Source organism: Zingiber officinale, chromosome 4A (genome assembly GCF_018446385.1).
Source record: "Zingiber officinale cultivar Zhangliang chromosome 4A, Zo_v1.1, whole genome shotgun sequence".
NCBI lineage: Eukaryota > Viridiplantae > Streptophyta > Magnoliopsida > Zingiberales > Zingiberaceae > Zingiber > Zingiber officinale.
The window spans coordinates 143,036,157-143,050,711 of NC_055992.1; the positions used below are offsets into that span (position 1 = coordinate 143,036,157).

Below are 14,555 nucleotides of genomic sequence, written 5' to 3' on the forward strand. Positions count from 1 at the left end.
GAAGGTATTGAAGTCGATTGAAGTTGAAGCCAACTATTTGTTGAGTCACTTGAGAAGATATTCCTTATACACTAGCAAATTTCACTCAGAAACCCAAAATAGACTATTCATAAGGAGTTGATGAATCAAACAAAAAAAAATTAAGACATCCAACTTTTACTTTGATCCATTGTAGTATGAATAATTTGCATAAAATCTCATTAGGATTTTTGCACTTTTTCTTGCATAAGGAAAGTAAACTGGTCAACATTAATTGTTTAAGAGAGTTGATAGTTTTGCATGAATGAACAAAAGGAATAATATAGACAATGAGATACGTTCAAAAACATTTTTTTAAAAAAAATTAAATGAACTATGGCCAAAGATTGAACTAGCTACTAGATGACTGTAACAGATGGTCTCATTAGCACTAAGAGATACAGAGATTGCTACTAAGTAATACAGCGAATGATGTATCAATAAGAAGGCTGGTAACAAAACAAACCTGATCGTTGCTACAATTATTTGTTGATTTGTCTGCATCTCATCTTATGCAATATGGACAAAATTCCATGAACGGGAAATGGAAATAACCTAACTACTTGGTTTGTCTTCAGAAGAATGTAAAGGCATCTTGTTTTCATCCCTCAAGGAAAGCCATCTAAAAGAAAAAGCATTTCTATTTCCTTTCTTTCTCCCATATTTGCAATCCCTCCATAGAAACAATCTAAAAGTTGCACAACAGTGAAAATAATCCATCTTTCACTGTCTGAGAAAATTGAAAGCATTGCTCTAAGAAAGAACCATGCTGAAGGAAAGATGATGTGAATACCACAACTGTCTAGGAAGAGGCGATAGGTAGCAAATGGAATTTCCACTAGCTCTATATTGCAGATTAGGCAGACAACTTTCCACTGAACCAGTGATATATCGTGTATGTGAGCTCAGAGAGAGATTTTTTATAACTAATCAAATGTAGGTCATATAGATCAAATGCACTATATATAAATGTATCCCCAGACAATCAGTAGCATATTTTGCCTGAAATATTTATAAGTAGATGCAATAATATAATATGCAAGTTAAAATTATAATAAAAAATTAAAATACAAGATTAGTGCCCTTACGAGATCTTTCACCTTGTTTCCATCCATGTTTCACCCTAAGTCCCGAAGTCATAATTGATTATTGAAAGAACTTGTTTAAGCAATTCACATACAGAGCAAACCGTTTGAATACAAATAGTTACAAATTTGTTATGTGGGTTTCTTCATAAATATTTCCATGAAAGGAATTTAAAAAGGGAAATAAAGAAAGGAATAGAGATTAACTTGTCTCCTGGTGTCTTCTAATATTAACTAAAGAAATATATGTACAAATGATATTTTTTTTAGCCAACAGTATTGCTGTAAAACTTGACAAATAAGCTTTATGATAACTGATCAAAATGTAGGTCAGATAAATCAAAAGCATTATTCATAAACATATTTGAGTCTCCAAAAAATCAGTAGCATAACTTACAAGAATATTTATAAGTGGATGAAATAACACATTATGCAAGTTTAAAGATTAAAAAAAAAAAATACAGGATTATGTCAACAAGTCATAGTTTATTATCCGAAAGACTAAACTGGGTGACGGAGAAAAAAAAAATAAATAAAAGTAGTCACAACTTTGTTATGTGAAAAGTTTCTTCATAAATATGTCGATTAGAGGAATTTAAAAAAGGAAAAAAAAAAGATTAACTTGTCTCCTTGAGTAATCTATTATTAACAAGAGAAATATTTGTACAAGATGAATTTATGTTAATCTAACATAATGTCTTAACATAATAATATTTATTTAGAAAATTGAAATTTTATAAAAAAATCCCTCATATTGAATCTCGCACAACCTGTAAGTATGTTGACTAAATTATAACCTACCAACTAGTTCAATCAAAAACTGATGATGAACCTTAGTTCAAGGGGAAAGCTAGTTAGAACATTCAAAAACCATTAGTAGCTGACTAAACATGATCAAGAAATCAGTCAAACCTGATTGACCAGATTAGTTGATAATATTTTTTATTATTTCAATTTATTTTATTTTTTTACAATCAATCTAAATGAATTTATTTTAGCCGACCTCACCTAGTGGAATAAGATTTGGTTGTTGTAATCTAAATGAATTTATTTGGCCAATAAAACTCGTGAACAAATGCTGTGACAATTATTTGAGAGAATGAAAAAAAAAATATGAAATTTGGAATATGTATCGTTTTATATGTCCAAAGGATAGCACTAGATGCACTAGTTATAGAAGGCAAACCAATACCTGATGAAGTAAGTCCCCACTGCTGACAGCTACAAGAGTAGCATCAACTGTGAACTCTAGGTCAAATCTGCAGTAGAAGCAATAACTCAAAACTCGCCAGATAGCTTTCAAAGAAAGAGGCTGTAGTGTGATTACAATGTCTCAAGGAAATAATTTATAGAAATATCAACTCACAGAGTCCGTTGTGAAATGTTATCCAAGCAAGGAAACCAGCAATGAACACGCCTTATTTGACTATCAGTGAGCAACATATTGTCCGCAAAATGAATACCAGTTTCTGCCCTATCTATCCAATAATCAATGCGAACTAACTTCACATTCTGCTTCCAAAATGAGGCCACATGTAAACACAATCCTTTGATTCTTGAACTGAGACCCAGAACTTGATTATGATTGTAAAGAGATTATACAGTTGGGGAAGTATTCAGTATAATACCTTATCCTCTGAATGACCATTGTAGCAATTTAGCTGCTGGCTGATGGAGTCCTGCGCAGAGTTTTCACCATTGTCTTTCTCCTGTTGCTGATTTATCTTTCCTGATCCACCATACGAGATATGTAGATTGGGAACCATTTCTTTGTCTAAGGAAGATATGTACACAGAGCATGCAACATCAGCAGCTGAGCTTGGGCATGATACAGAAGGGATACTATCCTCTTCAATAACTTGATAATGAGGGAAATGCGTGAAGTCAACTGGTTCACCATCCACAGATATATTGGTAATGATCATATTATCAGCATTGAAAGACATATGCCCATCCTCTGGGACGATGGTTTTCAATTCCGTATACCTTGAAATTGAAGAATAAATGTTGCTCACTAATGAGTAAATAAACTGATGCTCACAAAACATTTTGACTTCATTATAATATACTGATTTCTCACATGATATAGTTCTAGAAACAAACTAGTCATAGAATGATGATCATACAGAATTTTTCCACACATTAAAGATGACTATAGTAAGCCTATCATGCTTTATGATCGGAATATTGAGCTGTTAAAACGTAACACGTGAAAATATGAGACGAGAGTTAAGATAGACGTGTGGAGTTACTAGAGAGTTAAAAAAAAACATAATAACATACGAAAGGAATTTGCAACAACCAAGGCTCAAAATATCAAGTTGTGCTGGACTTTCGATTAATGATTGGAACGATAATGTTTTGGCATTTATTTAATTAACTTATTAATGATAATATGATTAAATGGGTTCTTTGCTGATCTACTATAAACTAAAGCATATCTTGCTTTCATATTTTGCAAAATTAGAGCAATTAAAAATTTAGAGACCTTTATTATTAAGGATGTAAAATATTATAGAGCGATTCAAGCTTTTTCAAATTTTGGAGATGTGGCATATTATAATTAGGGTTTATATTAGATTTTGAATTTTGCAGAAAAATTATATTTATTTTGATAAGTATAAAATTTATTTAAAAATTATAAATATAATATTCAACTTGGACTCAATCTAATTTAAAAATTTTGGTCCAGAGTTTCTCAATAAAATCAAATTTGAATTTGAAAATTTATAAGAACTTTAAATTAATGAGAGAGTTTGTTTTAAAGTAAACTTTTAATTTGATCTATTAAAAAAAAAAATGATAATCTCAGTTAGCCTCATTGACTATGCTTAGGGTGACTGGCCCGGCCCACGGAAGCTTTCCACCGACTAACGGAGAAAATCAGGAAGCGCAGGCGGCTGCTAACTCAGAAGCTCAGCATCCTTTGGTCGCGCCCTCATTTGAAGGAAAAATTCCTGCAAATATGGCATAGCTAGGGTTCGAACCGTGGATACCTGAGTGACAACTTGGATGTCTTACCGCGGCACCATAGCCCCGGAGACAAAAAAAAATATTAAATTGTAAGAATAGTAGCTTCAATGATATTCAAATAAAATTAATTCAGAATAATTAATATATTATTTTCTCAATTTAATTAAATAAATCTTCATAACTTTGCCGAGGGTGAACACTCTGCCATGGCAGTCCCAAAGCCCAAATAAAGGTGAAATATTGCATTAGGTTGTCAACCAACATTAAAACTATGGTAAATATTATGTATGAATTCATTAAACTATTGTGTTAATGCTAGGTTGCCCTATAAAAAATATGTTACAGAGTCCAACTGCAACGTGTTAACGAGGGTCATTACATCTCTAATGAGAACTAAGATGTAATATTAAATATGCAAAAAAATTTACATCCTAGGTTAGATAAGATGTGACATTATTACAAGAATATAGATTATCTTAGATTTGGAATATGTAACACTCACTAGCAAAGTAATAGATGTAATAGATATAATGGTTAGGAGAAGAATTAATATTTTATGTTTATAAGAAACAAAATGGGTAGGGGAGGAAGCAAAGATGATATGAAGAGATAGTTATGATACATGGGAAAGAGTAAAATGAGAAATGGAGTAGATATTATTGTAGATAGTTCGTTGAAGGACAAAGAAGTAAGAGTAGTTAGGAAAAGAGATAGGATTATAGCTCTTAAGATAGTGGTCGCAAAAGAAACTATTAATGTAATTAGCATATATGCACTAAAATTCGATGAAGACACCAAGCATAAGTTTTCGGAAGACCTAGATAGGTATAAAAAATTTCAACAAACTAAATGATTTTAACAGGAAGAAATCTAAATGAACATATATGAGTAAGAAAGGAAAAATATGATAGGATACATGGGGTTATGATTTTAGAAAAAAAAATAAAGAAGAAAAAACTATATTGAATTCCGTCATAGCATATGAATTTAGAATAATACATTTTTCAATAAGAGAGATCACCTATTTCCTTTCAAAAGTGGAAGAATAAATTGCAAATTGAGTTTTTTTATAATCAATAATAGAAAGAAATAAATATTGCAAAGTCATCCCTAAAGAAAACTTAACCACCTAACATAGGTTAGTGGTGTTGAATACACGCCTCAAGTAAAATATAAGTTGAAGGAAAATGTGTATGACTCCTACAATCAAGTGGTGAATGTCAAAGATGGGAAACAAAGTATTTTTAAGGAGACGATAGAAGCACAAGTGTTAGGCGAAATACATGATGACTCGAATATAACATGGGATAATATGATGTCAAATTTAAACACAGAGGCCAAGAACGTACTCGATGAATCAAGAGGACAAATACCACCAAATAGAGATGTTTGGTGGTGGAATGAGGAAATACAAAAGAAATTAAAGAAAAAAAGATCTATACACTTGTAGAATGAAGAAAACTTTAAAATGTATACACTAGCTAAAGAGGATGCTAAGAAAGCATAAAGTGAAGCTTAGAATAAAGCTTCTGAACACTTGTATCAACAACTTAATACAAAAGAAGGGGACGGAACATCTATAGAATAGCTAAAGAGAGAGAAAAATAAAGAATCTTACCCAAATAAGATACATTAAAGATGGATCCAATAGGGTAATAATAAAGGATGAGGAAATAAGGAGCAATAGTAAAGGTATTTCCATCTACTTTTTAACAAAGGATTATGAAATTTAAATAGGTCGGAGTAACATAGAAATTTTAATTTTTATCGGAGAATTCAAATTTAAGAAATAGAACCGGCATTAAATGGAATAAAAAATGAAAAAGCGATTGGATCAGATGATATTCTAATAGAAGTATAAAAATGCCTAGGAATGCATAGTATTGAATGACTTGCAAAATTATTCCAACTGATATTGAAAACACATGAAAAAAAAATTAATAGAGGGTTAATATTTTAGTCCCTTATAAAAACAAATAAAACGTACAAAATTGTGTGAATTATAGAGACATTAAACTAATGAGTTATACCATGAAACTTTAGTAAAAAAAATGATAGAAAAAAGATTAATAAGACCAAGGTGGTTGATTCATGCTCAAAAGGTCAATGATGTATACATGGTATTCATTGACCTATAAAAATCTTATGACAGAATACAATAATAATCGAGTCTTATCCTACTAGGTGGGGTAAAAAAAAACTTATAACAAAATTCCAAAAGAAATTATAGAAAATTTTAGAAAAAATAAAATTGTTAGCATAGAGTATATTGAGGCGATTAAGGATTTATATATGATGATGTAATGACAAGAGTAAAGACTCTAAGAGGAATAACCAAAATGTTTCCTACAAAAATAGGATTATATCGTGCATCAACTCTAAGTTCATATCTTTTTACATTAGTAATGAATGAACTCACAAAACACATCCAAGATAGGTTATTATAATGTATGTTGTTTGCAAATAATATTATCTTAATCGATAAGACTCGTGAAGAAGTAAATACTAAGCTTGAATCTGGGTGGGAGACACTGAAAGTTAAAGGTCTTAGACTTAGTAGAGTAAAGACAAAATATAAGAAATTTATGTTTAGTAGTAGTAAACATAGTAAGAGAATTGTTAATATAGGAGATAACAAGTTACATGTAAGATTATTTTTGCAAAAGGATAGAGGGGTTAATAGATATGTTTTATATAGGATGCAAGTAGGATGGTTGAAATGGAGGAAGACGCGGTATTCTTGATAATAGTAAGGTAGCTCTAAAGCTTAAAGGGAAGTTCTATTACTATAGAACGGTGGTTAGACATATTATATTATATAAAGTTGAATGTTAGCTATGAAGCAAGCAAGATGATAGTCATAAAAATGAAAAATTAAGGTGAAGATGCGAATATACGAGGATAGATGTGATAAAAATGAAAAATTTAGAGAATAAGTGGGTTTGTAGAAAAAGTGGGATTGCACCTATTGAGAGAAAACTCTTAAGAGTTAGGTGACCAATAGTCAGGTGATACGAGACCGTAACAAATACACTTTAATCGAAGAAGACTTGGTTAGCAACGATAAAATAGAATAAAATTATTTAAATATAGATAATGATATAGTAGAAGATCGAAAGTCAACCTCACTTAGTAAGTTAAAGGTTTGGTCCTTGTTCTAATCAAATAAATTTGTATTTAATCAAAGCATCATGTTGAATCCTAACGGCTAACGCCAAAAGCCCGCTAGCTTTCTCATGCTCAGCCAATTTCCTTTATAAAATAAGGAACAAATGAAGCAATTAAGGCTAAGATTACATAATGAGCTGAAGAATCATAACAATAAGTAGACACTAGCATTAGTATTCCTTTGAATTACTTTTTATTCTATTGCTATGTCACCAATGAGTAAACTAGATCGACTATAAATCAAAATTGAATATTTTCCTAGTCTTATAATCTTTAATCTATCAATGGCTACTTTAGTCGATTGGCTTCCACAATCAGTTAATTGCTTATCAACCTTAGATCATCTAATTGTTGCACTCAACTTTGTGAGATCAACAACTTCCTCCAGCTTTTTGGTTGAGTTATTAGTCGAGTCGACTAGATAATGTCATTAATTGATTGCTTAGTTGACTCAGCCACAAAAGAAATATTTTGGTTGATGGTTGAGCAATTTGACTCAATTACTTAGTTGGTCAAATCTTACCCTTCAATCTATTGGATCATCGACTACAACCATCCAAATAGTCAAATCTTTGAGTATTACCCTCTTTAGGGTTATCAATTTCTCAATTCACTTAAGAGTTCACCTTGCAACTCATCTTCACCCACGAGGTCATCTCTCATCAAATTACTTGTCCTTCAAATGCATCAAACCCTCAATTCACTCCAAGTGTCATCCTTCACTCTTTACCTACGTAGTTTACCTTCTCCAATTGAGTTGTACTACAATTCTCCTCATTCTACAATCCCTCGAATGTCGCAAAATATCCTTATCAGATCTCTAATAGATCTCAATCCATCATCCTTGCACGACTTCATACACATATGATACAAAGTAATTCTAACTTAAACTTTTTACCTAAACATCAAAACTCAAGGTTAAGTTAGGTCCACCTATTAAAGACACAATTGCAGTAATAGTTTAAATATACATGATTGTCCACAAGCCATGTGGGGCTATCATTTGCCACTGAGCCCTTGATCCCTTTCTCCTCGCTCCTCTAGCTCTCGTCCCTCATAAGTCTCTCCCAATCTCTCTTCCTCTTATCTCTCCATTTCCAACACCCATAGCTGTCATCGCTCAAGAAAGCAAGATAGCCCTGATGTCAATATCATCTCACATGTCGACTGATAAACAAAATGGTAAATTTTAGTAATGTCAATCTACATAATTTGAAACTTTATTTGCAACATCAAATGAAACAAGAAAAAATATATATATGTTGAGAAGGTTTGAAAATGTTAAAGAGATTCTACACTTAGATCAGCGATTAGAGTTGAAGCTAAAAGGAGTCAAGAGAAACTAGAGAATCATTAGTCAATATAATAAAAAATAATTTAATTAAATTGATTTGAATATAACCAATCATATAGCTTTACATAGAGTTTAATTAAGGGGTAAGATTCATATAATAGCCCTAAATAATTAGGGAAAATATTTTTGATGATGATGTGATATAACCTGAAGTGTGCTAAAAAACAACTTAACAACTTCACATATGGCTGTAAGAAGGGGCAGCATTATGCATATGTGAATCTGCTAACCATAGAGGGACTCATGCTATAGTGCAATCTAATAGAACATGAGTAACATGTGGAAGCTGGCTCCACTAGAGTTCACACTTGGGGCAGTGCAGATATAGCTTCTTATAAAGGGGTTAGAGAGAGAGAGAGAGAGAGAGAGAGAGAGAGAGAGAGAGAGGAGGTAAGGGAGGGGGTATGAGTGGCCATCGACTAGAGAAGGATGGAAATAGTCACATGTGGGACAGGCATAGAAGTGGCCTCCTGCAGGTGCTAGCCACAGAGAAACAAAGGAAATTCCTCGACCATAGAACACACGCCTGGCACCATGATGCAAGACTAATATTGTGTCAACTTGAGAGGGAGTACAAATGGAAGAAAGGAAGGAGGGGAAGTAATCATTTCCCTTGTCTACTTTGGTGAAAGAGCAAAATGTAATCAAAAAAAGAAAAAAAATTGGCACTCTTTCCTCCACTTTTAATTCCTTAAAGGTGAGAGGAAGAGAGGAGAAATAGATGAGTGTTGATTTGAAATGTTTAAGTATACATGTATTTGAAATGACAAAATCAAAGGGTGAAATGTCATTTTCTCCCATTGTCTATCCTTCCTTCTCCTTTCAAGCAAACAACATAAAGAAAACATCTCACTAGTGTCATCCCTCAATACTTTTTCTTTCTTTCCCCTTTCCTCCTTTCCTCCTTTCAAATAGACAAAATATAATAGTTGCCGAGGAGTGCAACTATATCGAGGCCAACAACGGAATGAGGGACTTAGGAGGAGAGGATAGCGGCAAAAATAAACTACAAGGCGAACATAGTAGTAATGAAGCACCTAACAAGCAGAGAAGGATCAAATGTCACAAGCAACATGTTGGCATAGGATGACGACATCATATGGATAGGCAAGCATGACTAAGAGCATCTCTAATGAGGGATATTTGGAGGGGATATTCCTGCCTCTCAAATATCCCCCCTTGGAGGGGATATTTCTAGGAGGATTAGAAATCACCGGGCACAAGTTTGTGCCCGATGATCCTCTTTTGTGGGGCCCATTTAAAGGAGGACTACCATTTCTTTTCATTTTTTTTATTTTTTTAATTTAATCAATGTTTTTGAACCTGTTTTAAAATTTAATTAATATTTTTAACCAAAAGATGGGATATTTGATTGTAAAGTTGGGGATATTTGAGAGTGAGATATTTGATGGGTCGGGCCCATAAATATTTGGTTAGTGAGATATTTCATTGTGAGATTTGGGATATTTGAATAGTAGGATATTTGAAGAGTGATGTGAAAGTGGGGACACAAATACTTGGGAGAAATATTCTCAACAACTGTAGATGCTCTAAGGGGTTTTAGTGAATGGAGATTGAGATGTATAATACATCTTGTCGACTACTCTTTTATGTGATAGGCAAAAGAAAAGAAATAGGTTGTTGAGGATAAAGTGTCATTAGCAGCATACCCATGTAGGTGTCAGTGAGGTAGGAAGGGCAATCAACGACGATGAGGGTTTTATTAGATAGAGACCAAGGCAAAGGAAGCCTTGGCAGTCAATTGCTCTTCGATAAGATAAGCAAGAGTGGGAAAAAAATAGGAAACTGGTTGTTCTTTTGTGCAAGAAGCGTAAGCAAGAAGAAAGAATTGTGAGGGGTGGAAACATAGCACCTCCCATGCGTTAATTAAGTTTATATAACTTTAGCTAATATAATATTTATGGTCAAAATTTAGATTCAATTCTCCCAATTAAAGATTAATGGCAATCAAGATTCCAAGTCAAACAAATAGTTTTGTGGGTGCAAAAGAAACAAAGTGTATTCTAGAGGGTAAGTTTATCCTAGCAACTTCAAATTGTTATCTTGAATAATTTTGTTACCATTAGCAAGTCACAAATAGATATTTTCTTGTATGTATGTGTGTGTGTCATCCAATCTATCCAAATTAATGCAACTTGCAAAATCTATAAAATAAAAAGTGGAGAGATCCCCCAAATGCAAAAGATGCCACTGACCAATCATGCTAGAGAATGCATCAGTGAGAATTTAGAAGTCGTACCTTGAGGAGATTTGACATGGAATGTAGTTACAAAAGCTCAAGAGCCAAAGAGCTCTCTCAAGCAAGGAAACTAGCTAGGATTGTTGGTTCCTTAACAAGTGAGGGGACATTGATAAAGAAGAAACTGATATTGATAGTAAGGAGTGTGATAAGAATGGGAAACTAATTTAATTGAAACATAAATCAAAATTAAATTTATGAAAAAAAATAACTTCGAATTTTTTAAATTAAAGTTAACCTTTGTTGCACAAAATTTTTTGCCCAAATTGAGTAAACCTAGATTCGGTTCAAGCTTGGAAATATATTCTCAGACCTAACCTTTCCTTTCAAATATGAATTATGTAGTGGATCAGCTATTAGTTGCCCATCTTAGTTGCAGAAAATATTATATTATCTGATAAGTGTAATTACACTAGATTTGAATCTTGAATTATTGAGAGAACTTCACAATCTAACAAACTGAATATAAGAAGTGCATAAACATCAAACTTATGCACGTAAGGAATAATCAAAATGCATGTACATCAAACTTATGCACGTAAGGATTTTAGATTATATGGATTTATTATTCAATGAGATGGTATTAATGAAGATATCATTAATAGGATAATGAATGATCAATTAAAACAGAGGAGAATCTTAATCATCCTGCACAGCTTCTACCAGATAAAAGATTTTGTAAGATAATGATATGAGCCATCATATATTATAAATTGGAATTTTAGATTATTAAGAAACAGCAAGCACAAAAAATTGAAGGGGAGCTTGGCATAACGGTAAAATTGTTGCTTTGTGAGGTCATGGGTTCAAATCCTGGAAACAGCCTTTTGCAAAAAGCAGGATAAGGCTGCGTACAATAGATCCTTCCCCGGGTCCTCGCATGGCCGGAGCTTCGTGCACCGGGCTGCTCTTTTTAGCAAGTACAAAAAATTAATATAGTGCATATGGAAGGATAAAATAGACATGTGAAATCAAAAAATAAAATAAAAAATACTAATATTTGAGAAATAATTAGGTGTAGTTCTAATAGATGATAAAGTGAGAGTTGAAAAGGTACAGAATGTGAACATATTTAAAGACTATGAAGTGTTGAATTAATTAGAGTAGCATCTACAAAGAGTAGAACAGGATCAAAGAAAATAAATGTGATAAAAATTGACTTATATGATTTAAATATTACAAGTTTAGTCATAGAGCTTAATAAAGGGATAAGATTAATATAATTGTGGTCCTTAGAATTGTGGCAAACACAACTTGATAATTATGATGATGATACAATGATATAAAACATAATGCAATCTTAATATTATTATATTTTGACATGTTTTAACACATTATTTTTTTACCTTTAATAAATCTTTTTAAAAGATAATTTATACATTTATATCCTAAATTCTTTCAAACTTCAGTAGATGTGTCATTTAGGCCTATTTGCCTAGCTTCATTTTCTTCGAAGTTTCTTTAAGCTCACTCAAACTAATATTATGAACAAATTATTATTTTTAAATAACAATTTTCAATATTCAGAATAGGTTTCCAAAATCATACTTCATTCATCATGCAACTAACATGATTTAAACCTATGCTTTGTATGAACTATATATAAACAATAGCCTAAAGTCATGATAACTTGTCTCTAGAAAAAAAAGAGGGAGAAACAATCCATTCAAAATTATGCTAACAAAATATTTGCTGCTTCAAATCCTCATAACACTAATAAATGATTGGCAACAGCAAGAAACAACAAGCTCTAGGCAGAGATCACATGAAAATGAATGAAGTTGTATATTAGAAATATATATATATATATATATATATATATATATATATATATATATATATATATATATATAAGGTATAGGAGTCAAATATTTAACAAACAAAGAAATAATTGACCTAACAAAATTGAATTTGATTTAGCCTTGTATGAAGATGGCACCACTCTAGCCAAGCCAAACAATTTTAAAGGAAATGCATCCTGATTTGTAAACCAAACATTGATTGAAATGAGGGAGATGGAGTATTAAATTTTAAAAAAAACTCACATAAACATATCAAGATTTTTGAGTTTAAGCGTAACATTTCTATAATACTCTCTCCTAATGTAAGAAAGCAAAATGTCCTTGAGAGCCAAAAACGTATATCAATATTACAGAGTATTTCCACCATCTACTTTTGAAGTCCAGACACGACAACTTAACTTGCTCTGCTCTATGTAAAAATATGAAAATAAAGTAATTCTTCGAACATTACAATAGAAGGCCGGAAAAATATCACAATAATTATCCTTTCCCAGTGTCTCCAAGAAGATGAGGGGAAATGTGTCAAGGAGTCAAAAGCCAAGGAAGGAACTCTACAAGGCTATCCGTATCAGGTTCACCACTAAAAAGATCAGATTCGGCATGACCTAACAAACCTTGGAGAGCAACTAATAAAACCCTAGAAAGGAATAGTGAGCATCTTTAAAGACTCATTCTTGAAACAAGAAGCTTAGATTCAAGATAAGAGCGTAGAAAAGAAGCATATGTAAGAGATAAAGACCTATCTTACCCGAATATTCTTCTCTTCTCCATGTCGACCGAGACGCAGAGCTTCTGGTGGAGGACAACTACTCCCGAGCTCTCGGCCTTTTGCTCATCGTTCTTCTGCTTCCGAGGCTTCGCCATTGGCGCCCCGGAGATGGGCAGGAGCGAGAGAAAGAGGAGAGAGAAGACGCGCACCTGAGAGTTTGCTTAGCTATTCCGCTCCCGCGGAGGCTTCTCTTCTTATAGAGAGAAAACTCGAGCTCCACGGACGTGCTACGAGGGATGCGCCTACTGGGAAGACTCTGGCTCGTTCATTATATGGTCCGATTTAGGGTTCAATCGGCTCAAATTGGACCGACTATTTTCTTTAAAAACCATTATTTTAGACAATAAAAAGTGCTAACTAGATTTATATGTAACCTCATATTAACTAATTGACAATAAACTAACCGGCAACCATATCCATTGCCAGTGATCTACTAAAGCTTAACCAGCTAAAAATATTTAGACTAATCAATTTAAAATTTCCTTTTCCATGGTATTGAAGTCCTAAAATGCATATTAAAATCCCTAGAGTAATTTAGAATACTGTCTAATTGACCAGCTGTATGACAATTAATTAATTAGTTAATTTCCCTTAATACTTGCAATATTAGTTTAACCCCTTAATCATCGTACCTAAAGCTAACTGTGAAGTGCTAAGTGTGAAGTTATCATGGGAAGACATGCCTTGTCCATGTTACATTATTTCTTGGTTGGCAATGGGAGTTAGTCTGAGGCATCTCACTAGGGTGATGGCCTAAGGTCCTCAATTGTTATGGGTCTCAAATTTGTCATGTATATACCATATATAAGTATTATATTGTTGTAATAAAAATCTTAAAAATATATTTTGTTACATTATTTTAATAAAGATCTAAAAATATATATTTGTTGAATTATTTTAATAAAGGTCCCAAAAAATATATTTTCTATTAAAATTTAAGAAAAAAATCTAAAAACAAATAGAAAAAAAGCAAGAAGTAAACGATTCTTTTTCTCCTTTTTCAAATTTTTTTCTTTATACGAGTTTTTCTTCATTAATTCGTTTATAGAAGTCATAAGACTCTGAAAAGTAAAGTTTGAATCCTAAATGTTAATTTTCTCCCTTCATCTCCTTTGAATCTCTTCTA

General features: G+C 32.4%; 1 protein-coding gene across 3 annotated transcripts in view; it reads right to left on the bottom strand.

The window, feature by feature from the left end:
- Positions 1 to 13,667, bottom strand: part of LOC121971536 (transcription initiation factor TFIID subunit 2) — a 126,552-nt gene extending 112,885 nt beyond the window's left edge. For 2 of the 3 annotated variants that reach the window (XM_042522860.1, XM_042522858.1), the window contains exons 1-4: positions 13,409 to 13,667; positions 2,732 to 3,089; positions 2,470 to 2,615; positions 2,296 to 2,362 (exon numbers count right to left, since the gene is read on the bottom strand). In XM_042522860.1, coding sequence (XP_042378794.1) covers positions 2,296 to 2,362; positions 2,470 to 2,615; positions 2,732 to 3,089; positions 13,409 to 13,524 — 687 coding nt within the window. In that variant the 5' untranslated portion in view covers positions 13,525 to 13,667. Of the gene's footprint in view, positions 1 to 2,295; positions 2,363 to 2,469; positions 2,665 to 2,731; positions 3,090 to 13,408 lie in introns of those variants that run through there. The other variant, XM_042522859.1, reaches the window with a different exon arrangement.
- Positions 13,668 to 14,555: the final 888 nt, after the last annotated feature.